This window comes from Oppia nitens, unplaced genomic scaffold (genome assembly GCF_028296485.1).
Source record: "Oppia nitens isolate AA-2021 unplaced genomic scaffold, nextdenovo-longstitch-racon4-pilon3 scaffold2_pilon_pilon_pilon, whole genome shotgun sequence".
In the NCBI taxonomy this organism is placed as follows: domain Eukaryota; kingdom Metazoa; phylum Arthropoda; class Arachnida; order Sarcoptiformes; family Oppiidae; genus Oppia; species Oppia nitens.
The window spans coordinates 9,662,970-9,689,495 of NW_026533210.1; the positions used below are offsets into that span (position 1 = coordinate 9,662,970).

Here is a 26,526-nt window from a genome sequence, read left to right on the forward strand (position 1 = left end):
TCTAAACTATAACTTGCATTAATTAGTTAATTAATTAATTGATTGACATTTAAACTTTTATAAGTTTTTTTTAACAAATAATAAACTTTTATACAATAATAATAATAATATTTATTTGTTTGTTTGATATGTTAATATTATGTGCAATAAATGTGTAAACGTCGCTAATAATAATTTATATGTGTGTTTGTATTTTATTTTTATGATATATTTTTATTATATCAATATACACGGTGGCTCATCAGGAGTTATTTTCAAAATACACCACTTATTTCAAAAACTACTAATTATATTTTATTTTAACAAAAAATATTATAAAATATGATAAATGGGATTACATATTTTAATTAGATAAATTTTCAAAATGGCCGCCATTAATTGCAATTAAATGGCAAAGTCGGGTGTACAAAATTGGATGTTACCCGTACTTTCATATATTGCTGTATGGCCCGTATCTCACTTTCAATCATTTTTGTGAATTCTTCAATAGATTGAGGGTTGGATATGTAAACCATATCCTTAAAATAAACCCAAAAAAATAATCACAGGTGTTGAAATCGGGTAAATATGGAGGTAAAATCATTTCCGCCGCCAGTCTTCTTGGGCACATCCAAACCTATAATCCGATCACCAAAACACTCTCTAAGTTGTTCAAAGATATCTTGTGTTCTGTAAGGTCGTGAACCATCTTGTTTAAACCAGTAACAATCAAGCAATCTTTTTATCTTCAGCAGACCCTATGTCCTGCACAATGATTTAAGTCCTGTAGATCTCTGATATCACAAATTTCTCTTAAAAATATAGGCCCAATTATTTCTTTGTCACTAATAGCACATCATATGGCGACAGGTTCTGGATGTAGCGGTCGCTTGATAGTCAAAATATAATAAATAAGGACAATTTCGACTATTTTTACACCTGACTTTGCCATTTAATTGCAATTAAAGGCGGCCATTTTAAAAATTTTTTTTATAAAAATATGTAATCCCATTTATCATATTTTATAATATTTTTTGTTAAAATAAAATATAATTAGTAGTTTTTGAAATAAGTGGTGTATTTTGAAAATAACTCCTGATGAGCCAGCCTGTATCACTTATTAAATCACTTATATATATACAGTTCACGACAAAAATTTTGATTCGACCTTAATTTGCCGATTTTTCGGTAAAGATATGAACAAATAATGTTCAAAACTTTATAAATAATAAAAATAAAATAATTAATATATAAATAATAAAAAATAAAAAATATTTATATTAAAATAAGCTAATATAAGGATTAATATTTTAATCTCTATAATTTGATAAGCGACTAAAGTTTTGAATCGGAAAGTATTTTCATTAATAAATAAACAAATTTGTAATTTTCGCCATTTTATAATTTAAGTTTATGTTTAATAATTCAAACACGTGTTGATTAAATATTTATTTTGTGAAATGGGCCGCAAGTCTGAGCTTACCGCCGAAGAAAAGGCACAAATAAGGATCCTTCGGCAAGTGAACCCTAATTGGTCAGGACGCCTAATTGCCGAAGAAATCGGGCGCTCGACATCATCTGTAAACCGATATCTTCGGGATCCAGAAAAATTTTTGTCGTGAACTGTATATAAATTATTTACTGAAACGAAAATTTAGCGATATTTGTATTTCCACCCAATTTGCCGACAAAATGCAATACATCTTTAAGATCATCATTGGATGTGACCTAAAAAAAATTTACACAAAAAAAATTAATATAAATAAATACAGTATCAATAACTATGTACCGGTATATTGGGTACAGTAAGTAGGAGGGGTGGGTGGATGGATGGATGGGGTGACTAACTAACCTTGGTCATCATTAGCAGTTTATTCCAGTCGTCTTTATTGACGGCATACTTTCCCGGTTTAAATTCTAATGTTTTGTGTTTGATTACTGGATAGCCGGTTACCAGACAGGGTAGACATTGGCTACCGTCGGCATTCAATAGGCTGGCCTCGTAGACGTCGCCATCGCGCAGGGCGTCCAACGGCAACGATTGGGAGACATGTGTATCCATTGATACCTCCAGTATCCAACTTTTAACTACTTCAATGGTATTCTGGTCGCTGGCAGCAAACGGTTGGGCCGGTAACGGTACCTCATGTGGTATATCAGTGCCGACAAAATCTGAATGATCGACATCGAGTTCGCCCTCATCGATGGCTTCGACTAAATCCAGAAAGTGATTCCAGTAGACAAAAGCCATTTCCAGACGATTGCTATGTTTGGCCACCAGTCCGGCCTCGTAGAAGGCTTTGTCAACTCGTACAATATCGGTGTATCTGAGCAGCGCTACGGTGATCTTCATGGCCAGTTCCGGAGCGTTTGTCTGGCCTGTCAGTCCACCCAGTATTGTCTTCAGGACAAACAAATGTGAGACAAACATATATTTTTCAATAATCTCCAGTTCGGAATCGCTGGATGAAGAACCCATTACTTGATAGAGTGAATCGCGTAACTGTTTCCAAGTGCCGACATTGTTGTCGACCTTATGGCTGTTGTCGTTGTCGTTGTCTGATTCAAATGCCAACAAATCGCTTGCAATTCGGACGACAATCTTCTTGGTTTCGGGTAAAATAAAAACCGCATTATAACGGGTCAGTAGATTAAGGGCATCGACAGGCGACTTGTCTTTGACCAGTTGTGTGCACAACATTATCGTGTATTTGACAATCAAATCTTTGTCCTGATTTTGTTCGGCTAACTTCAAGTTTTGTCTCAGATCGCCAACGTTGCCCATAATCGGCGGCGGCTGATCCGTGTTGTAATAAGCGGCCGAATGTCTACCGGCGGCAATACTGTCGGCACCGCCGCTGCCGCCACCGCTCATCATACTGACAACACTTGATTTACCCGAACTTTGACGAGTGGACGCACCGCTCATATAGATGTCGCTATTTCGGGATTCGGCAATCATTTCGCGTTTGACCGCATCGACCAAATGGGGCGCAAACTGATCGCACACCCGCAACGCTTCCTCCCACATGGCATTGTCTTTGTATATCTTGACGGCCACTTCAATCCGACCCGCTCTCAACAGCAGATGTTCCGCGCGGTTCATATCGTCGACACCGCGTCTTCCTCTCTCCAGAATAGTCCGCGCCTGAGCTGTCAACACATCTTTGACCACTTCTTCATCGCCAACCGACTCTTCGGCCACCCGGAGAGCCTCGTCAAAGCCTCCGTTATGCAAATACATGAGTACCGCTTCTTTTGGTTTATTGGACTCGCAGTACATGACCTCGGCTTCTGAGTATCGTTTCTCATCTTCCAACCAAACGGCATACTTGAGCTTAACTTCGGTCATCTTATGGCGTAATTCGTTACCCGAATTGCTAATGAGATCTTTGGCAAACTCGAACTCGTTGGCATCGACTGCATAGTCGACCACTTGATTCAGTAGACCAAATCGGGACAACAGTTTTACCGCAGCCTCGGCATTGTTGAGACTGACGGCCCAGTGATAGGCCACTTGTTTGGCCGCACTTAGACCGCCATTAGTTCGCGATACCCGATAGGCTTCGTCCCAGTTGTCGGCTTTCTTATACATTTGTACCGCCGATTTCCATTCGTTGGCCGCAATGTAGTGACTTTCTGCCTGATGTAGTGAACCTTCAGTTTCTAACTCCTGAGGAATACAACCGAAACAAAAAACACCAAATCATTCATCACTGGATAAACATTGATAACAAAATAAAAAGTTATTATTATTATTATCCATACTTTTGCTAAATGCAAATGTGTATCATTAAGCAGATCCGGATGATATTGTTTGACCAGTTTGACCATTGAATCAAATTGTCTGATATTCTTATACATACTGATGGCTGAGTCGACATTATCGCATGTAATGTATATTTTTTCGGCTTCTTTATATTTGCCGTCCATTTCCAGTGATTTAGCTATGGATTCGTACATTTCTTTAGCCTCGGAGGTGTCCATCAGTTTCAGTGCCAACTTATAGGCTCTCATGTATTGGCCTTTTTTGTTCAACAATAGTATAGCGTCGCGAATACATCCAGAGTTCAGATAGATTTCGATGGCCGTATCGATTTGATCTTTGCCGGCATAATAGGTACCAATTTTTTTACCATAATGTGCGGGAATATTGTCCAAAATGGATGCTATTTCGATGGCCCGATCGTATTGTTGGGCCGCAATGGCCGCATCCAAAGCTCTGTCCGTTTTACCGGCTTCTATATAATGGTTGACTGCTCCCGACGGATCGTTACATTCGTTTAATAGCCATTCGGCAAACCGGAGCTCCAATCCGACCACTTCGTCGGGAAACTCTTTTCTGGCCAGTGCTATGGCTTTCGCGTAGGCATTGCCTTTGATATAGTTGTCCAACGCTGATCTATTATCGCCGACCAGATTGGTCTCCAACAGTTGACCGGCTTCTTCATAGAACTCCGAACTAACTAAATCTCGGATCACTTGTTCAACAGATGGCTTCTGTATATCGAAACCACGTTTACCCATATTGTTGAGTATCAGTTTACCCGCTTGGATCAGATGACCCGATCGGGTATACAATTTGACTGCTTCCTCGTATTTACCAGATTTTTCCATTATAAGACCCGCTTCCGCTTCCTGTCCCGAATCCAATAGCCAATTGTAGTATTGTTGTTCCAGATCCTGTTTGGTCTCGTATCGACCCGATCGGACTGAGTAATCGATAGCCCGCTGCCACTTATGTAGTCGTATATAGGTATCGATGACTTCATCGAAATCGGCCGACGATGACTCAAACCCGGACCAGTCGTCATCGAGTAGGGCTAGTTTGCTATAGTCGTGAACACATTCCCGGACAAACGTAGCTTTGCTTATATCGCCGATGGCCGCAAACGCACGTTCGGCAATCAATAGGTTGGAGTTTTTCAGGGCAACGTTGGCCAACAGTCGCCACATTGATTCGGATTCAGTGGTCAGAGATAGTGACTCGAGAAATGATTCGGCTCTGAATAGATGATGTGAGGATTCAAAGTGTTTTAAAAAGGGATATACCTATAGTTAAGGGAGTAGTCATTCTAACCTTTCGAGATCGGCGTCTTCTATGGCCGTATCAAACTCGAGCAATACTTCGTCCAACTGGATATCGGTGCCGGTAATGGCAAACAAGACTTTGGTCACACCGTTATCGCGTTCAATGCCGACGGCATCGTTCTGCGAACCGCCCGAAACATTCTGAATGACCGGCTTATCAAAGTCATACCAGACGTACAGTTTATCGCGGGATTGGCCAACGCATACATCACTGCCGGGAACCCATTGGACAAAACCGCAAAAATTCAGTATAACTCTCGATTCCTGATCAAAGATGTCCAACAAATTTAGTTTCAATGACCGATCTCTGAACAGCAACTTTTTGGCCGTTTCGTTCATTTCGATCCAATCGATTCGGTCGTTATGCGACCAAACACATAGCTGAACATCGGATACCAGATCCAAAATAGTGATAGTCTTGATGTCCAACAAATAGGCTAATGTTTTTGTACCACTTTTTCGTTCGTTTATACGGACACTACATATAAAGATTACATTATTTTTATGAATTTCATCGACAGAATCGATAATAAATACCTCATGAGATGTGGATTAACAAAATCGGTCCGAACTGATGCCAACAATTGATTTGATCCCAACTCGACTAAGTATAGTTCGCCGACCAGATTGATGAGTACAACATTTTCGTAGTCAAAACTAAACCGTAGTCCATCAGTGGTCATACCGGTCCAATCGATTTCCGATATTTTATCATTGTTTGACTCGTCGGTAATGTCCGACAGTATCAACGTATTGGTGGTAAAGACAACAACAAAGCTGTCTTTGATAATCTTGACGTCTTTGATGTCGTACGTCGACTGAAATACCTGAGTCGTCCCTTTGTGCAAGTCTTTGACCACCACTTGTCTATTGCCGACATAATTGATCTCCAATTTATCGCCAATTAGTTTTGTACGCCATTTACAGGCAAACAGTTCGACGGCACCGTTGAGTGTGCCGACCATCAGTTTGGTACCGTCGAGTGACCACTGAAGACCAGTGACCAGATACGAGCCGCACAGTTCGATAGTATTTTTTTGACGCCACACCCGAGAGTCCAGCTCGAAGACAATCAACTTTTCCAGCGATGTCAGTATAATGATATTACCGGAGGTCGAACTGATGGCACAGGAGATATCGCTTCCGTATTCAAGGTTTTGTTTAGTGGATGTATTGCCGCCGCCGCCGGTGGCTCTTTGATTGTTGTTTTGTACGACAGAAACGTTGATAAAAGTGATTCGGCCGTCACAGCCGGCCGCGCAAATGTAGCCACTCTGAGACATTGTCAGCGCAAACGGCGGACACGAATGAGTGGCCACTTGTTTGCCGGTGTTATCGCCGCGCGAGTTGTTATTGTTGGCTGCCATCGAGTTCATCATAATCAGGCCATTCATAAAACCGCATACAACAGTATCGCCGCAAACCGACATCGATATAACCAACGATGACTGGCTGGACATTAGGCCAGACATCTTGTTTGTCTGGGTTTGAACTAATTTTACCTAAAAATTTTTTTAATTAATATTATGTCTATTAATGAGAAATGAGAGCTACCTTTCCATCAAGTGATCCAAATAGTATACCCGATTTATGCCAGTATAGACAGGTAACGGCATGTTGTAGGCTATACTTATTGATTATGGCTTTTTTGTCGCCCCTATTATTTTAATATTATTTCAAATATATATATATAATTAAAATAAAAATCATATAATCACATACCAGTGTTCGCCAATCTTATAGACATATATAACATTATCGGTCTGACCGATGGCCAGTTTTAGCGAATCGGGCGAAAATGCGATACCTTTGACAACAAACGATTTGCGGCTAAAGTTTTTGGCCGTCGATTTCAGTGCAAACTTATCTTTTTCCTCGTAGGTATGGCCATCGTATAGTAGTACATGATTGTTAGCCGACGTACATACGGCCAGTCGGGTCAGATTAGGCGATATGGATAGACATTCAATGCGGGCGATACTGAATTTTGGTTCATTTTTTAGCAAATTTTTTTCGTATTTTAATTTCATAGTTGTTTTTTATTTTTTTAAAAAAAGAAGATTTATTTGTTAATTTAAATTCAAATAATAATTATTGATTAGAATTATATATAATGTAATTAATTAATTAAATTTTTATTTTTAAAACAAATTTATATATAATTTATAATCAGATATTCTGTATGTTTTGTTATTATTATATAATATATATATATTCTTACAAACAAAAAGTTTATATAAAATATATACACTAAGTCTCTATGGTTACACCGATTCATGTGAATTAATACATTATCATTACATAATATAATAATAATATTATTATTATTATAATAACTAATACATAAATTTCATAATTTTATATTAGTGTATATAGTGTACATATACTGTACTATTGTTATTATTTTTTATTGTTTAAAAGTTTATTACTAAAAAAAATATTATACAGTTAAAAATTTGATAATATTGATACAATTAATTTTGTTATTTATTATCAGTGTAAATTCAAAATAGCTACTTTAATATATTTATTTTATTATACTGATTCATAAAACATGAATATAAAAATATTTTAAAAATTTATCTAATTTTAAATTTTGTTGTTGTTGTTGTTGTACTATTAATTTTGTAATTTAGAATTTTATTAATATAAATTTTAATATACAGATTAAAATTTATTAAAAATTATGATAATAATAACATATAAAAATTTTGAATATTTCTAAGTTATAGTAATTGTATTTATAATAAATATTTTATATAAAGTATATTTAATTAACAACATAATATCATAAAGCAATTAAATACTATATAATGTAAATATAAATTACATTATTAATAAATAATAATTTCGTATTTAATATGATTTACTTAATAATAAAAAAATATTAGTTATTATTTAATATCTAAATATATTATCAATTAAAGTAAAATTAGTCATTTCATAGGCATTAGACAATCTGTGATACAAAAAAAAATTATTATTAGTTATCTATAATATTTTGTTGTCTATAATTTTGAAGTTATTTTTCTATGATATAAAACAGTATACTTAATAATAATAATAATAATAATACTTGTTATCAAAAACATTTACAACATCAAAATATATGTTACTATTTTAGTCATATAAATTAGTAATGAAGTTAAAGATTTATTATTATTAGTATTATTATTATTACATATATAAATAAATTTATAATTATCACAAAATATAATATATTGTTTATAATAATAGCATATATTTGTTGTTATCATGTTTTTCTTTATTTTATTTTATTTTTTGTTTTGTTAACAATTGCTATAACAATTTTTTGATTAAATTAATACCATTTATTATTGTTATTATTAACATTTATTAAAACTTATCCAATAATATCTTTTAGGTTTTTTAAATTAATATTAATGAATAGCAAAATATAGTTTAAATATTAAAACTTGTTATTCATATCCATTGAATATCTATTGTGTATTAATTTTTATAACATTGTGAATATATAGTACAGTAAATATATATATATATATTATATATATAAAGTATAATATAATGATAATTGAAATTAACTAAAAGTTTTTTTTTTTAAAATGTCTAAATTATTAAATAAATTTGATTTGTGTTCAAAAATACCGGAAGAGATCAAACTAGCGATCAAATTGTTTCACTGCGACGACGAAAATGTCTGGTTTGTGACCACTGACCGGCGCTGCTATACATTGGGCAACAACTATAAGGGTGTACTCGGTTTGGGTCACAATCATAGAGTAGCCGAACCGGAACTGATCCATGAATTATCCGACAAAACAATAGTGAAATTTATTATCGCCAGTGGTTTCGCTTTCTGTATAACCGCTGATGTTGTTGATGATGACAACCATAACAGCGAGATATACAGCTGGGGTTACAATGTGTTCGAACAGTTAGGCAGACCTACCAGAGCTGAATATAGCCGACCAGCGATCCTAGAGGTTCTCACCGATAAATGTGTTACCGATATTGCCAGCGGCGACTATCACTCGCTAGCGCTGACCACCGATGGCTCGGTCTATGCCTGGGGTGACAACAGTTGCGGACAGTGTGGCGGTGGACAACAAACCGATTGCGTGGAACAGCCCAGTCAAGTGATATTCCCTGTAAATACGGTAATCAAATCAGTCTATTGTTGCGACAACAGTTCGTACGGCTTGACCGCCGATGGACTCGTCTATCTGTGGGGTGAAGACCTGTACCGATATGTCAGACCCGATGTTACTGATGTCTATGATTTATTGCCACAATTACTATGGACTTCAATGGCTACTATCGGTCCTATGAAATCCGTATCGTTTTACTATAACTATAAAGGCCTATACGCTTATCATATATTTTTGTTGACAACCGATGGACATGTCTACCGGTGCCGACAACAGAGGATAATTGGCGATAAAAAACGTAAAAATCCTAATAATTGTTTGATAAAAATGTTGGATATTAAAAATGCTACCGAAATGTATAATAGATACCTGAAAATTGATAACATTTTCTATGAGATTACTGGTATTAATGTCGGCAATACTACTACTAATAACAATATTAAAAGTAATAATAATAATAATAATCTTAAATTGAAACCAATGGACGCGTATAGCAATCTAATTGATATCTATGTTGATAAACATAAGTCAACATTACATACAATTAGCATAGAGTTAACTGATGAAAATGATATGCAAATTAATGAGAGAAATCTAAACTATTTTAAAGATAACTTTATGGTAACCAAACCGTTAGGTTCGGGTAGTTATTCATTAACTAGTGTTAACAGTGTTAGACATATTAGTACGGATAAAATATTTGCAATTAAATGTATATTAATTAATGGTAAGTAATTTTTTTTAATTGAAATATCTAATGAAATATTAATTACTATTTTTATATCTCTACTGTATTAATAATATAACTGATAACAATATAAAGTATGGATTTATATTATATTAAGAGTATTTAGTATTTAATATATTATAAGAATTACTAATAATCACATAAATATATACAATTAGTATTAAATTTATAAATTATTTATTAAAAATATATCTATTAATGAATACTGATTAATAGGATTAATACTTTAATTATTAATTTCAATAATAACTGATTTACAATATAATAGATTCAAACAGAGATAATATCTTAAAACAAGTAAAACAATTACTGAATCTTCGGTCCGAGTTTATGGTTAACTGTTACGACCAGTGGTTTGAGTCCAACCAACTATACATTCAAATGGATTTAATGTCCCGAAGTCTTGAGGATGTTATCAAATGCAAGTCAAAGACATTTAACAACAGACAATCCACAGAACCGATGGATTCAATTGAATATTACATTTTAAGTCATCTGATGCTAGAGTTGTGCGAATGTTTGGATTATTTGCACGGAAAAGAGCCGCCGATTATTTACCGACGACTCAGACCCAGTAATATACTTATCAATGATCAGCCAATTAATAATAGATTTGTTAAATTGGGTGACTTTTCCATCGATTTGGACACACAATCATCGGATAATAAATATACGGCTCCGGAGGCTATCAATAGCGGTAATGGACTGGTAGTTGATTATAATGATATTAAATGCGATATCTATAGTTTGGGTGCAATTATAATGGATTTATTTGACATCACTAACGTTAAGTAAGTAAATTAAAATTGAATTTTATAATTAATATAATTAATTAACTTTTTTTTCGTAATATAGTGATTGTTTAAAACTATATGAAAAATCTAAATTGAATAATTACATGGCTAATATTTGTAATTTAACAAAATCAATGATGTTATTACAACATGATGATAATGATAATGATAATAATGTAGATGAAAATAGACCACCAAGGTGCACTAGAAAAATTTTAATGAATAGTTATAGCTATGTTGCCAGCTATACACTTATTGATGATTATTTCAAAAACAATAACAACAATTCATCTAGTACATTATTTTATACTGATAATAATGATGATGATAATGATAAAAATAATAATCTAGTAAACTTATTTCAAAATATATTAAAAACAAAATTAAGGTATTTAAAAATAATTTATTTATAAAAGTTTACTAAAATTCAATTAAAATAAGTTTATTTATAATTATTTATTATTAATTTTTTTTATAGATATTCCATGAATACCATTACAAATATATTAGCTATTGTTGATAAATAAATTAACTATATATAAATATATTTGTAAATATTTTATATTTTAATTAATTAACTTTTTGTAATTACTTAATATGTTTTTTTTATTATACATTGTTTTATTATTAATAAAATATAATTCTTTAATAATTGATTTATAATCTAAAAAGATGTTCATTTTCAAAATTTAAATAAAATATTTAATAACATTTTTTATTAATTAGATAATTATTTATCAATAAATCATCAATTTTTTATTATATTATTATTAGTATTATCAAAATTGATTTTAAACATGCTATTTATTATTATTATTTTACATTACATTTTTTACAATAATAATTAATTTATATATAAATAATAATAATTACCGGTAATTTATATCATCAAAAAACATTGTAATAGTTTATTAATCATATATATAATATGAAATACATAATTTACAAAATGTTGACCAAATAATAATAATAATAATTATTATTATTATTTGTAACTTACATGTTAGTAGCAAATAATTAATTAGCGTATATAATATATAAAATTTTAATTACCAGAAATAAATTAATTAACTAATTAATTAATTTGTAATTAGAGTATGTGAATAATAAACAAAAATATTTTTATTTTATTTTTCAATTTATAAAAAATAAATAGATTCACTAAATTAAATTCAATATAATTAAATAATTATATCCTTTATACATGCAATCTTATAGTTATATAATATATATATATATATTTTTATTAATTAGCATTAAAATATTTTTATTACATAATAAAATTATTAATTAACTATTTCACATAAAATTCACTTTAATTTGTTATAAATACATTATTTATAAAAATAATAAAAATAAATTACTAATGAAAATTTATTAAAAAAATAACAAACAAACAAATTTCCATGAAATTTATGCAAATAATTAAACTTTTATTACAATTTATTCCAATTAATTATTAAATAATGTTTATATATATATATATAATATTTTGATTTTATTTAATTTGATTTGAATTTATAATGTTAAATTTTCAATTCTACCAATTAATTAATTACAGTTTATTTTTCTAAATTTTAATTAAGCTAACTAATTATTTAAGTTAATTAAAATTAATATATACTACCTATATAACATAGTCACATAAAAAATATACCTGTATATAAAGTATTATATATATATATACTGTACATACTGTATATATTAATTTATATGATTATAACCTAACTGTATAAAATTATTATATATTTTTAACATTACATAATATTATAGAGTACATCACAATAATAACAAATAACATAATAAATATAAATACAATATTAAATTTAATTATAATTTATAAAAACAATTTTTTTTCATATATTGTACTGTTATATACTGTACTGTACTTTAATAAACTGTAACATATTATTTGACTAATAGTATAGCAAATGTTTAGATATTTAAATACATCAATGAATGTAAATATCACAATAATATCACATGTTATGCATAATAATAATAATAACACAAAAATAGTTTTTTAAACTTTTATTTTTTTTGAATAACATTTACTATTAGTATTCAGTAATCAATTATATGTTTAAAGTGAGACAATTGTTAGGCAAATATTATCTCATATCTAGTGCTATACTAAGCGCACGGCAACTACCGATCGGTAAACCGTCATCAATGGCCACCACTGGTCACGGATCGGCCGCAACACTGCCGCCGCTAACAACAACGATGATAAGTGCCGACCAATTTTCATTGGCCTACGTAACGGCGCCCGACGATACAGTGGCCAAACAGATAGCCAGGTATTTAACTACTATAACAACAATAGACTACCGATGCGATTATCACTGATAGACTGATATGTCTTAACCCTCTTTGAACAACAACAACAACCAGCAAACTAGTTGCCGACCAATTGGCCGCCTGTGTTAACATCGTACCCGGTATTACATCCGTTTACCGATGGAAAGGCAATGTAGAAACCGATTCGGAAGTTATGATGATAATCAAGACCCGTACCGACCGAATCAACGAACTGACCGAACTGGTCAAAGCTAACCATCCGTACGAAGTGTTTGAACTCATATCAGTGCCCGTATGTCATCTCTCTCTCTCTCTCTCTCTCTCTCTCTCTCTCTCTCTCTCTCTCTTTGTATCAACACTTGAAGATATATATCACACGTGTATTATCTATCACTCGATCATAGATCATAACACGCGTGTTGTGTACCATCACACGTGTGGTTAGTGATCTATGATCAACTAGTATATAACAAACACGTATTTATATCCCATTTAAAAAACACAATTTATAAATGATAAATAATTTTTTGTTTGTTTTTTTATTTAAATGATTTTAATATTAATTATCTTTAATTAATTAATTATTTTTGATTATTTGATTGATTAAATCAGATCCAGAATGGAAATCCCGATTACTTGAAATGGTTGGATGAAAGCATACCTAAAAAAATAGCTACCAATTGATTAAACCCTTTTAATTACCGTATAATTTGTCATAACTTTTTTGTTTGTATATAAATTAAATTAATAATAATAATAATAATAATAATAAATTAACTATAATTTTGTTTAAACTTCTGTGTATTATTTAATTAATTGTTTTTATCATAGTTATCTAAATTAAAATCTAAATTTATTAATATTTTTAACCTAGATAATTATTAACTTATCAAAAAATATTTTACAGTTTTCGTAAATAAATAATTTTTTTTATTAGATATATTATATAATAAAAAATATTATAATTATTACAAAATAATAATAATAATAATATTCAATTTATAATTAATTTTTTTTATAATAAATTTTAACAATATTTTTTTAAAAATAAAATTTAATATTAATAATAAATACATAGTCGTAATTTATTGATAATATATTGATTTTTTAAATAATATTGTACATGTAAATATTATTGTATAATAAAAATATTAAACAAAACAACGTATAATAATAATAAGCCATTTTTAAATGTCATATTATTTTTTAAACAATTTTATTAATATTATATTTAATTATAATTTATTATTATCAACAAATAAATTAATAAATTAATAAAAAGTTTTTATGAGTTTTTTTTGTTGTTGAAAAGTGATATACTGTAATTAAATAAAAAAGTCAATTACCTATTTATAAATAATAACAACACATATCACACACATATTTATTTACTTCAAAAATGGTCCGGGGTAAATGTCAAATTTTTATTTTTTATTAAATTTAAATATCTCATATATTTTATATAAATAGATAGGTCTATAAATAAATAAATAAAATATTTTTGGACATGTTTCAAATTATATATAACTAAATATACTATTTACTTCAAAAAAATTAAAAAAAATATGTACAATGCTACAAGTTACAAAAAAAATTAAAAATTAAAAAAATTTAATTATAGTACATTGTACATTTGATTGTTTTTTTAAATAATATTTTTTTCCATTGTACAATACTGGTATTTAAAAAAAAAAATTATGACAAATTGTACATTGTCATAATAATAATAATTATTATTATTATTACAGTATAATATATATATATTGTTTCAATTACATCAGCAAAAATTTGTTTTGTTTTATAAATTTTGTTTTGTTTTTAAATAGACATATCATATATATTATAAAGTTTTTATATGTGACATACTGTACATATATTATATTATATTATCATATATTTTTAAGCTAACGTAATGATAATAATAATAATAATAATTTTTTTGTTGGCACTAAATAATTAATTGTCATATAATTTTTGTTGTTGCGGTTAACATATGTGTGGCAAACAAATAAAACCAACAAATAATATATTAATATATATAAAAAAAAGTTTGACAAACAAATAGTTTTTTTTGGCATAATTTTATTTTTTTTAGTAGTATTTTCTATACACTATTATAAATTATAATAATATTTATTAGTAGTAATAATAATAATAACGATAATAATACAGTTTTATTGGTGTAATAAAATAAAAAAAAACCCATAAGTTTTTATTATTAGCAAATTTTTAGGATATTTCTCTATCTCTATCAAAAAAAAGTTGAAGTTATATAACAAATATTTTTATTATATTTGAATTTTTTCCCTTTAAATACTGGTTTAAATATATATATATATTAACAATAATTCAATAACAAAAAAAAATATTTTAACTATTTTCTAATAAAAATGAATTTTATTTTAATAAATAGTTTACTCGTATAGTACTTATTATTATTTCACATAATTAACAATTTTATAGCTTTTTAAAAATACAAAAACACTGTTATTTTTTTTGACAATATATTATCATCTATATATTGACATGAAATTGATTGCTTTTTTAAAAAAAAAACTTATAAACTAACTTTTAAAACACCAACAACTAAACTATTAAATAGGAAAAAGTTGTTCAAACAAAATGGTTATTACATTTTGTACAACAAACTATATTTTCATTTATCTATAATCTATAATAATATATTTGTTATTTATTATTAAACAAAACTACAATAAGTTATATAATACACAATAAATATATGCTTTTTATTATTATTATTATTAATTGCTTTTTATTAGATATGAATACAATAATTCTCTTAGTTTTGTATATATATATATAATACAGTATACAGTATATACTATATATTAGATTATATGGTATATAAAAAATATAATATATATATATATTTTTGATATCAAACATTTGCTGACACAACACAACTGTTTGACACAATTTATATATATATTTGTCTGTATGTTATTATATTTTTATTATTATCACATAAATTATTGACTTTCCTAATACTACAGTTATAATTTATATATATATTAATTTTTTATATAACATATATATATATACTGTTTTGTAATATACTATACTGTATGTGTGTATAAAATCATATTATTTTTTCTATTAATTTCTAGTTTTTTTATGAGTTGTCGGTTTAATATGTAGACGACTATTACAATGTTTTTTGTTGTTGTATGCCTTTATACTGACTATATGTAGTATTAAATTTATATTTATATAATATAAAATTACATGTGTATTATAGATATTGTTTTATAGGAAATAAATATTATATTATATTACAATATTCAATAAATAGTAAATTTTTTTTTATGTTTCTATGTATTAAATGCCCAACAAATAATCTATATATATATTTATATAAATAAATTGTTTATTCCTATTTCCTTATATTGCATGAAAATTATAAAATTTATTTTTATTTTATTGTTATTATTATTCATCTATTTATACAGTAGTAGTAGTATTAGTAATAATAATAATAATTGTTTGCTAACATTTAACAACAAATAATAATAATAATTTAGATAATTGATTTGAAAGCACGTAAAACCCATTGGTTTTTCAATGATGTTAATAATAATAATAATAATAAGTTAGGATTTTTATAAGATATATATATATATAAATTTATATATTAACATAATTGTCGTCAAAAGCGATTCATAGCGAGAGAAAAAAAGTGAAAAATAATATTCATAATAGTTATGTCACAAAAAAACATATTTATATATATATTTACATTAATTATTTTTTTGTTAGTCAGTTAGTTAAGAGAGTCATTAAAATAGATTTACTTATTATACCAAAAAAAATACTTAAAATATATAAATAAAATATAAAAATTTTCATTTGGATTAGTCATTAAAATAGATTTATATTTATATTTATATACAGTATATATATATAATACTGTAATTACAGTAAAAATATTCTATAAGTTTCAAAACCAACCAACAAAAAAAATGAGGAAAAATTATCTCTAAATGAGATTCAATGAGAGAAAAATATATAAAAATTTTATAACAAATTTTTTGTATTTAACACAAAAAAATGCATAAAAATAAAGTATAATTCAATAGTTTTTAAAAAGAGTTTTGATATTTGTCACTGAAAAAAAATGATAATAAATATTTATTATTAAATCTCTGTATCTTTTAATGAGAGAGAGAGAGAGAGAGAGTTAGTCAGTCATCATCCACTCCTCCTCAATGGTAGGCCTGTCCTCTCAATACGCATAGTCGAAGTCATTCATGTATTTAGGTCTTCATCGCAATCGCTGTTTATATATACAGTATATATACTATATATATATATAAAGTGACTCTTAAATAATCAATAGGACGGACTCACCTTTGCCTACGACTCAGTCAGTATATACTGATATCATATATATATATATATGATACCAGAGCGCTGAGGATCAGTACATACATACAAAGTATATGTTCTGTATATATATATATACAATATTTCTAGTATTTATTATATATTACGACAAATAACAACATCAACACAAACTCTTTAATAAGTTTTCTCTCTTTATATATATATATATCAGTATAAAAAAATATATATATCTTTATATGTCTATCCAATTATTAATAATTTTTTGTATAATGTTGTGTACAAGAGAATCGATGACATAGATTGATAATAATAATAATAATATTATCATTTATATCCAGTACAACTTAACCACACACACACATACACTAATCAATTATTATATTACAATTATTAAATAAATATATTAAATATTGTTTACCAGTATATCACTAATAAAAAATTATACTGTTTTTATCACCCATTGGTTTTTTGTTATAAGGGGTACCTCTTTCGACAAATAAAAAATTAACGATAATAATAAATAATAAATAATAATAAATTAATTTTTTGTTTCAAACTTGTTATATAAAAAGTAGTAGTAGTATAAAAATTTGGTTGATTTTTGTTGATTAAAGTTAATAAAAAAAGTGTTTATTAAAAAAAATATATAATAAATTATAATCGATAGTAAAAGTGTGATTTGAAATTCATTATTATTATTATATTATAATATTTTATATTTCATATAATATTCTAAACGCTATATAATTTTTTTTGTGGTTGTGTTTTGTTGTTGTTGTTTATCTCAAAATTATATTGTGTTATATATATATAGTATATATCTATATCTATATCTATCTATCTTTATCTGTGTCCATCCCGAAAGCCCTATATTATGTTTCCTAATATGTCCGGCAATCGCAAGCAAAAGATGATGGGCGCCATTGGCGGCAACCGATCTAACGGTTCCCGAGTCGCCCGAAGCCCACCACAGTCTCTGTCGTGGTTTTCAAGTTTGAGGGCCGCCTGGACTCTGGCTAAGCTGCTCTAGAAATTTAATAATAATAATAATAATTAATAATATTAATAATTAATAATAATATTCACTCAATATTAATCACATTATATAACTATTATTATTATTATGTAACATCATTATTAATACACACACACACTATAGTATATCATTATTATATATATACAATATCTTTTAATCATATTATTATTATATCCAATATATATATTATCATTTATTATAATCATAATAATTATTATTATGATTATTTAGTAGTACAAATATTATTAATTATTAATCGGATTAATATTTTCAAAAAATTATTTCAAAAAAAGTTGTTATTCAATTATAACTATATATATATATATATAATATATTAATAAATTATAATAAATTAGTTGGGAAAAAATCATAAATATATTTTAAAAGAATTTATTATTATTATTATTATTATTATTTATTAATACATATTTATTATCTCAACAAAAAAAATCTCTGAAATCAATTGTTTTAATATCAATAGTAATATCAATAGTAATAATAAAAAATCAATAATAATAATAATCAATATAAATATATATATATACGATATGAATATCATATTCACAAATTAATTGAATTGATAATGATAGTGATGATGATGATGATAATATTGAAATGTTTACTACACATATATATTAATTAATAATTAATTTTCTTAAAAAAAATCACTCAAAATTTTTTTTAAAAAATAATAAATGTCATCATTATTATCGTCCATCAATTGTTGCGCTAACTTAACGCCCAGCGAATGGTTCGGTGGTCTATTCAAACAATGCGATCCATCCGAATGTAAGTCCCGATCCCCCGACACACACATTAAAAAACACAACTTTCCTTATAAGTTGATTATCCGATTACCACTACACACACACACACATAAACATACCACCGATTGATTGATTGATTGATTCATTAATTCAGAGATTATTATTATTTTTTGTTTTTTTCATTTGGTTTTTTTTGAATGTTTGTTTGTAATTAATTTGATTTTAATTATTTTTTTCATGTTTTTTTTTCGTTAATTTATTAGTTTGTTTGAATATACGTAACTTATTATTCAATAATAATAATAAATTGTTGTACACACTAATAGTTAGTTTGTTTAATAATAATAATAATTATTATTATTATCTTAATATATATATATGCACACACACACACACACACACACACACACACTTGGTTTATATCATTATAATTTTTGTTGTTGTTTTTTAAAAAAAAATTATTTTGCAATTTAATTACCGGTATGCATTTTTTATTTTTATTTTATTTTATTATCACTATATACTGTATAATTTATATACACACATACATGTACACGTTATTTATATTATTAAATTAAGTGCTTTTTGATGTCAATTATTATTTATAAAAAATGTGTTTGGTAACATTTGTGATATTTAGCATATGATTTATTTTTTTGTTGGTGTGATTTATAGTTGGTATATAGTTTTGTAGATAATTAATAAATTTTATTTTTAGTGTATATGGTGTGTGTATGTGTGTATTAAATATCTAACAACAAAAAAAAAACAATTTATTTTTGTGTCATTGAAATTTGTGTTTGAATTGAAGTTTGTTTTATATAGTTTGTTATAATTAATTAATTAATTTTTTATTGATTGATTCCCACATTTTCATGAGTATATCATATCTATTAAATGTTTTTTTTAAATAGAAAATTTAGTTTTTTTTATTTGTATATAATTATTATCAATTTTTGTTGTTGTTGAGATTATTATTTTTGTTGTTTAGTTTCAAAATGTCATTTAATTTTTGATATTATCATCCAATAGGTTGTTGTGGCTGTTGTTCGGCTCTTAGGCCACGATATAAGCGATTGGTTGATAACATCTATCCATCCAATCCTCAGGTATGTGTCCTAATAATAAAAAAATAATAGCTATATATTATTGTATTTTTTTTAAAACTATTGATTTACACAAATTCAAAAATTATTAACACTTTGTTACAAAAAATTTTTTTTATGACTATTTATTTTATTTTTTAAAGCCAAGGTTAATATTTTTTAACTGTAAACATATGTGTGTATATGTAGACAATCAGTACTATACAAATAAAAAGACCATTAATTATCAATTTTTCCTTAAATAGATATACTGTACCATATAATAAAAATCATATAATACAGTATAGTATGTATATAAATGATAACTTATATAATAAAAACCCCATTAAAGTGCAAATCGATTGGTTATACAGATTGTACTGTATATACACTGTTAATGCATGAAATATAACATAATTATATATATTATTAGGAATACACAGAATATTCTGTTTGTGATTATTATATTTGATTGTTTGGGAGACGCCTTATAAAAAAAAGACTATTAATTAGATTTTATTCACTTATTATTATTATTATTATTATTATTAAGGATGGTTTGGTTAAGTCAAATATGGAGAAACTTATTTTTTATGCCCAATCGTCGCCCGAAAAGTTAGACCGAATCGGTGACTATGTGGCCCGTAAAGTGGCCCGAGATTTGTCTCGGCATAGAAATTGGTAATAATAATAATTAATTTAATTTAATAAAATAAGCATTTTTTAAGATTATTTGTTAACCTAAATATTTTACATAATAAAATTTAACAAAAAAAAATTCAACAAAAACAAAATTATATTTATTATGGATATATTTAAAACATATTTATATAAATAATTAGATAATAACTTAATAAATCATTGATATAATTCTTATTATTTTTTTAATTTATAAAATTACTAATAAATTAAATCTTTATCATATTATTATTATCATCAGTTATGTTGTGGTAGCCATGGAAGCAATGGACCAATTGTTGGTCGCATGTCACGCACAGACACTAAATCTATTTGTCGAAAGTTTCCTAAAAATTATTCAACAACTATTGGAAAGCCAGGAGCCGGATATGCAGATATTGGCCACACAATCGGTAATTACCGTAATAATCAATAATATAAATATTTTTATAAATTAATTTTTTTTGTTGCCATTTCTCTGAACAAACAAAAAAAGTTTGTTAAGTTTGCGAACATCGAAGAGGACACACCATCCTATCACCGGAGATACGACTTTTTTGTATCGAAATTTTCCTCACTCTGTCACAATGGTAACAACAATCTGGAGATACGGAATACATTGAGAACGGCCGGCTTGAATGGCCTCAAAGGTGTCATCCGGAAGACAGTCAGTGATGACTTGCAGGCAGACATCTGGGAGGAGACACACATGGATAAGATAGTACCGTCACTGTTGTTCAACATGCAGTGCCAGGACGTTATCGGAGCATTGACCACAACAACAACCGACTCGACCGCCGGCGCTAACACTACTGTTCCCGCGGCTGCCATAGCCGAAGAATGTCTGAAAGAGCTGGTCGGTCGGGCCGCTTTCGGACACGTGCACAGTGTAGTCAAACCTATATTAAAACATTTAGATAATCATCATCTGTGGTCGGCCCGTCATCCCAATGAATTTGCTGTCCATTCATTCAAAATTATAATGTATTCAATTCAAGCTCAACACTCCTACGCAGTCATACAGATGCTGATGAGCCATCTGGACGACATCAGCCGATCGGCCGAGCCGTTTGACAGCCAAATTAAAATCCGTACCGGTATTGTCAATGTATTGTCGCAGATCGTAGCCATATCGGCATCCGAATCAATTGGTCCGTCCGTACTCGAGATGATCAACTCGCTGTTGCATCACTTGAGAACATCCATAAGCAATATCCAAGAGATGGGCTACGCTGACGAAGAGGAACTATTCCAGAAGACAGTGATCGATACGTTGGGCGAGTTTGCCAACAATTTGCCCGACTATCAGAAAATCGAAATTATGATATTTATAACGAGTAAAGCGCCGCCAACTGCGGCCGTATCGTCAACCGATAGTCAGCTACAGAATATCATATTGAAGTCACTGCTCAAAGTCACAACAAAGTACAAAACAGTTCAGATGACCAAAGCGTTTCCGACATCGTTTCTGAATCCGCTACTCTCCCGATCGTTGGCCTCCAATCCGAAAGTACGGCTAACTGTTCAACGAATATTTCATCAGCTGCTGGACAGACACAACAATCTCGGCAAACTGTCCCGACCAGTTAGTCTGTCGTCACCCGATATGTTGGCCATGGAAAAGACCGACCGACACGATCTGATGTTTATGAAAAAACATGGAACCGAACTCCTGTTTCATATCTACGAAACTATACAGATTGCTAACAATACCCAACAAAACTTTGCAGCCATTTATACGACACTGGCTCTACTGTGTGTTGAACTAAACTCTGAGGAAACCCTAACCGAATTGTTGCGGTTAACGTTTGCCGTCCAGGATCTGGCAGTGGCCAAGACATCGACACTGAGCGAACCCCATAAGTCATCCATTCATTGTCTAGTATCTGGTTTTCTGCATCTGATCGGCCATTTGACGGCAATTCCCGCTTACTGTGCGCACGTCGAACAGGTTATCAAAATGCGTAACGAGAGGACACCGTGGCTGTTGCCCGAGTACAGTGCCGATACCAAGTCGGCTCTCGGCAGCGGAGGACACAACAACAAGAAGCAGGATGTAATCGATTCGACACTGTTATGTTCAACACCTGATGACCTATTGGACGAATTAGTGTTCAACAGGGCTGTCATTTCGCAGGCATTGCAAAGCAGTGGACACGATGTTAGCAATTTGATGACACCGTTTATGCCGCCAAATGTCGGTATGTATTTGTATTGAATTGAATGAAATGAATTTTTATGTATTAATACTATGATTTTCAATCCATATAATTTCTCTGGCGACCCCTCCCCCCCACACACACACAGTCGACTCAACAATGACCAGAAGTGTTAGCGATATCAACACTATTACTGTCGAAGTAGACAGTGTTAACTCATCGCCAGGATTGCCACGAGTATGTGTGATAATTAGCTGCTGATGATGTCTTTGTTTAATTGATTTCATTGATTTCATTCAATCCATTACATCCAGAGACAACCAGAAGAAGATATAACCTTCGAATCGTTGCGTAAGATCATCAATGAGCCGATTTCAGCCAAACAGGATGAGCTCGAATGCAAACGTCTTCAGATTGTCGACCGTTTCCGTAACTCGTCGTTTCACGATCTCATCAATCGATACGAACGAAAGGTATTAAACCAATTGATAATTAATTTGTTGTAATAATAATAATAATAACTAATCACTTGATTGATTGATGTGTTGTTAAACCATCCGATAAATATAAATAGCAGTCAAACGATTTACAACATAAACTATTTGAAACGTTTTCGAGATTTTCGACACCAATTAAAACGATTGAATCAATTGGTGGACATGAACTAAGTGTTGACATCGAAGTTAACAACGCTATGGATTGTGTCGATGGAATAACCAGCGATGTCGAGGCGGACGACGACGGCGGCAATGATGATGATATCGATAATAGTCAGAGAGGGCTGGGATTACGTAAACAGTTGACAGTCGACGACAATAGTTGGCATTTCTATGACAATCCATTGAGAGAGTTATGTTCCGAAACTGATGTCAATAGCGCCGGACCACCGCTTTTTGCTCTCAAATTTCCCGAACTATTTGTTTATTAGTTCTCTCATTATATATATATATATTTAAATTATAAATTATTATTATTATTACAAATATATATTAATATATATATATATATATATATAATAGTTGGTTAAAAAAATACTGTTTATATAGTTTTAAAATTATATATAAATTTAGATGTTTAGACCAAAAATTATATATACGTATATATATATATAAATAAATAAAAAAATATATATAGTGTTAACCATTTTAGAAAATATATGGTAATTATTATTAGCAACAAAATTTAAAAAAAAACTGTTATCAAATTAATAAATATTTATTAAAATTAAACACTCGTTTAATTTCTCCATTAAAAAAACAATCATAAAAATAATCCATTTGTTTCATTATTTATCATTATATATATATAAATAATTATAATTAAATTTTATAGATATTATTTAATAATAATTGGTTATTAAGTTTTAACAATAGGTAAAAAAATTGTTTAACATGTGTATGTGATGTTCAAAATTACAAGTAATTATCGGTAATTTTTTTAAATTTATAATTTGATTGATAACATTGATATAATTAAAAAATTAATTAAAACATTTAAATTAAGTCCTCACTTGAAAATTGCCGGCTTTGGTCATATATTTCACACCTTTAAATGGCTTATATTTCTAAACAATCAAAAAAAAATTAAATTAATTATTAATTTAGTACCAAAATCTTTAGCTTATATATACTATTAAAAAAAAAAAACAATACATACCTCGCCATACATATCCAATCGATTAACTTTCAGTCCCGAAATGGACAGTTGACTAACACTAAACTTAACCAATATCGTTGGATTGGCATCTGGTAAGGGTGCACCAGTTTGCAGATTGATTATACCCCTGATGTTGGGCAATCGGGTTTGTTCCATACGGCCGACATCCCATACCATCAGTTTGGATACCGTATCAAACGTGTACTTACCCTGAGTAGGCGTAACATTAACATTCAATACGGTTTTCGGCATCAGTATTTCGATGACAACATTTTCAAGCTATCAAAAAAAACAAACAAACATTAATTACCGAATTAATTTACCGATAATACCAACAAACAAACAAAAAACCGTTTACCAGTTTTCCCATTGTCTGTTTGGGTCCAATTTGTATCTCGATTTTACCGGCGCCCGCCTCCTTAAACGATATATGATGGCGTATGTAGATGGGAATCGATACCATATTCTGGGCACCAATATGATAGGACATCAAACGAAAGTTACCGTCGGGCGGTACAAACGATAGGACACGTTCGGAATCCCAGCGCCTGAATCGGACACACGGATGAAAGCTAACGTCGTCGAAAAGCCTGGGATTGACAAACGATAGGCTAAGATCGGGCATTCCCGACAACTTTATACAACAGTCGATCTGTCCATTAAAAAATAAGATGAAACACACAGTTAGCTAAAGAGATAAAAAGCCTACCAGTGCTGAGCTTTCTCAGCGGTTTAAGTGACTGTAGTGTGTCTTACATATCCTTGAATTTCAGCGGAAACTACTGAACCGCTCTTATCGATGATGGCATCAATTTCTTCGATGACATCAAAGTAGGCTTCGTTGTTGTTGTATTTGACACCTGTCCGACGCCACGGCACATTGGATAACTGGCCCGACGGTAGGGTTGCGCTCACACTATATATATATATATATAATCATCAATCAGATGATAATATAAACAAAGATTAGATCCACAAAAAAAACAAATTCTCCCAATAAATAATTACATACTTTGTCCGACCGGTAACCGTATTGGCGATTGTTCTCAATATGTTCGGCGGTTTAATCAGTTCTTTCAGTATATTGGCTTCGGTGGCCAACGGAAAACCATTGTCAAGCATTTCGTCGAGTAGTTCGTAGACCAGAACGTAGTGTTCTTTGATTAGTGATTCGTTGCAGTCGTTGAAATAGTCGACGAGATTGTCGACCACTCGGTGCAAGAATTCGATGACAAACAGCGGCGGTATTTCCTTGTGGGTGACGGCCACAAAATACAGGCCACTGCGATAGATGTGTATGAGATAGTGATGCGGTGTGGCCATTACGGGCGATATGTTGGTCGCCGATTGCTGGCGTTGTTGGGCTTCGATAAAGTAGTCGCATACCGATCGATGGACAACACTTTTCCAGTGTTTCTCCATAAAGATATCGCTGAAGAAGTGGTGGATCCAAGAGATAGACAGAAGAGAGAGAGAGATATTAATAATCACTTCAATTGATTCAATCAAGTTGTTGTTTACCCGCTTTGGTTGATAATAAACAAACTGTCGATCATTTTTTTTTTGGTCGCCAATGTGGTAGTGGCCAGTAGTGATGGTTCGGTATCAGTGTAGCCGTAAAAGTCGGTCAACCGATTGGTTGGCCAAACAGTTATGAATAGTACTGTATGTTAGCTAACAATATGTATATTAATATACAGTCATTGACACACATATGTTGTCAATACATTTACACTG

General features: G+C 29.5%; 5 protein-coding genes across 8 annotated transcripts; 3 read left to right on the forward strand and 2 right to left on the reverse strand.

Annotated features, from left to right (window-relative positions):
* Positions 1–1,345: 1,345 nt before the first annotated feature.
* On the reverse strand, positions 1,346–7,100 carry LOC128955431 (intraflagellar transport protein 172 homolog). The gene is made up of 7 exons (XM_054301103.1): positions 6,793–7,100; positions 6,625–6,727; positions 5,608–6,572; positions 5,060–5,548; positions 3,748–4,984; positions 1,832–3,652; positions 1,346–1,707 (listed from the first exon to the last, which is right to left on the reverse strand). Exons 1-7 carry the CDS (start codon positions 7,098–7,100, stop codon positions 1,618–1,620), a joined length of 5,013 nt encoding a protein of 1,670 aa, XP_054157078.1. The 3' UTR covers positions 1,346–1,617.
* A 1,604-nt stretch (positions 7,101–8,704) lies between these two features.
* On the forward strand, positions 8,705–11,849 carry LOC128956079 (probable serine/threonine-protein kinase samkB). The gene is made up of 4 exons (XM_054301761.1): positions 8,705–9,927; positions 10,217–10,739; positions 10,804–10,941; positions 11,837–11,849. Exons 1-4 carry the CDS (start codon positions 9,360–9,362, stop codon positions 11,847–11,849), a joined length of 1,242 nt encoding a protein of 413 aa, XP_054157736.1. The 5' UTR covers positions 8,705–9,359.
* Positions 11,850–12,797: 948 nt separating this feature from the next.
* On the forward strand, positions 12,798–13,752 carry LOC128955430 (protein CutA homolog). The gene is made up of 3 exons (XM_054301102.1): positions 12,798–13,042; positions 13,137–13,335; positions 13,656–13,752. The coding sequence occupies exons 1-3, from the start codon at positions 12,822–12,824 to the stop codon at positions 13,725–13,727; spliced, it is 492 nt and encodes a 163-aa protein (XP_054157077.1). The 5' UTR covers positions 12,798–12,821; the 3' UTR covers positions 13,728–13,752.
* A 584-nt stretch (positions 13,753–14,336) lies between these two features.
* Positions 14,337–24,085, forward strand: LOC128955427 (protein EFR3 homolog B-like). 4 transcript variants are annotated; one of them, XM_054301098.1, is made up of 8 exons: positions 14,337–14,452; positions 20,244–20,320; positions 20,850–20,977; positions 21,237–21,387; positions 21,471–23,175; positions 23,282–23,370; positions 23,448–23,606; positions 23,708–24,085. In XM_054301098.1, the coding sequence occupies exons 1-8, from the start codon at positions 14,443–14,445 to the stop codon at positions 24,059–24,061; spliced, it is 2,673 nt and encodes an 890-aa protein (XP_054157073.1). In that variant the 5' UTR covers positions 14,337–14,442; the 3' UTR covers positions 24,062–24,085. The 4 variants fall into 4 exon arrangements, with proteins under 4 accessions (XP_054157073.1, XP_054157071.1, XP_054157072.1 ...); XM_054301096.1 differs by lacking the exon at positions 14,337–14,452 and adding an exon at positions 19,130–19,233; XM_054301097.1 differs by lacking the exon at positions 14,337–14,452 and adding an exon at positions 19,130–19,233 and having other exon boundaries at positions 23,711–24,085.
* Positions 24,086–24,479: 394 nt separating this feature from the next.
* LOC128955436 (AP-3 complex subunit mu-1-like) lies at positions 24,480–26,526 on the reverse strand. The gene is made up of 6 exons (XM_054301107.1): positions 26,311–26,526; positions 25,802–26,221; positions 25,546–25,705; positions 25,148–25,441; positions 24,790–25,068; positions 24,480–24,697 (listed from the first exon to the last, which is right to left on the reverse strand). Exons 1-6 carry the CDS (start codon positions 26,343–26,345, stop codon positions 24,632–24,634), a joined length of 1,254 nt encoding a protein of 417 aa, XP_054157082.1. The 5' UTR covers positions 26,346–26,526; the 3' UTR covers positions 24,480–24,631.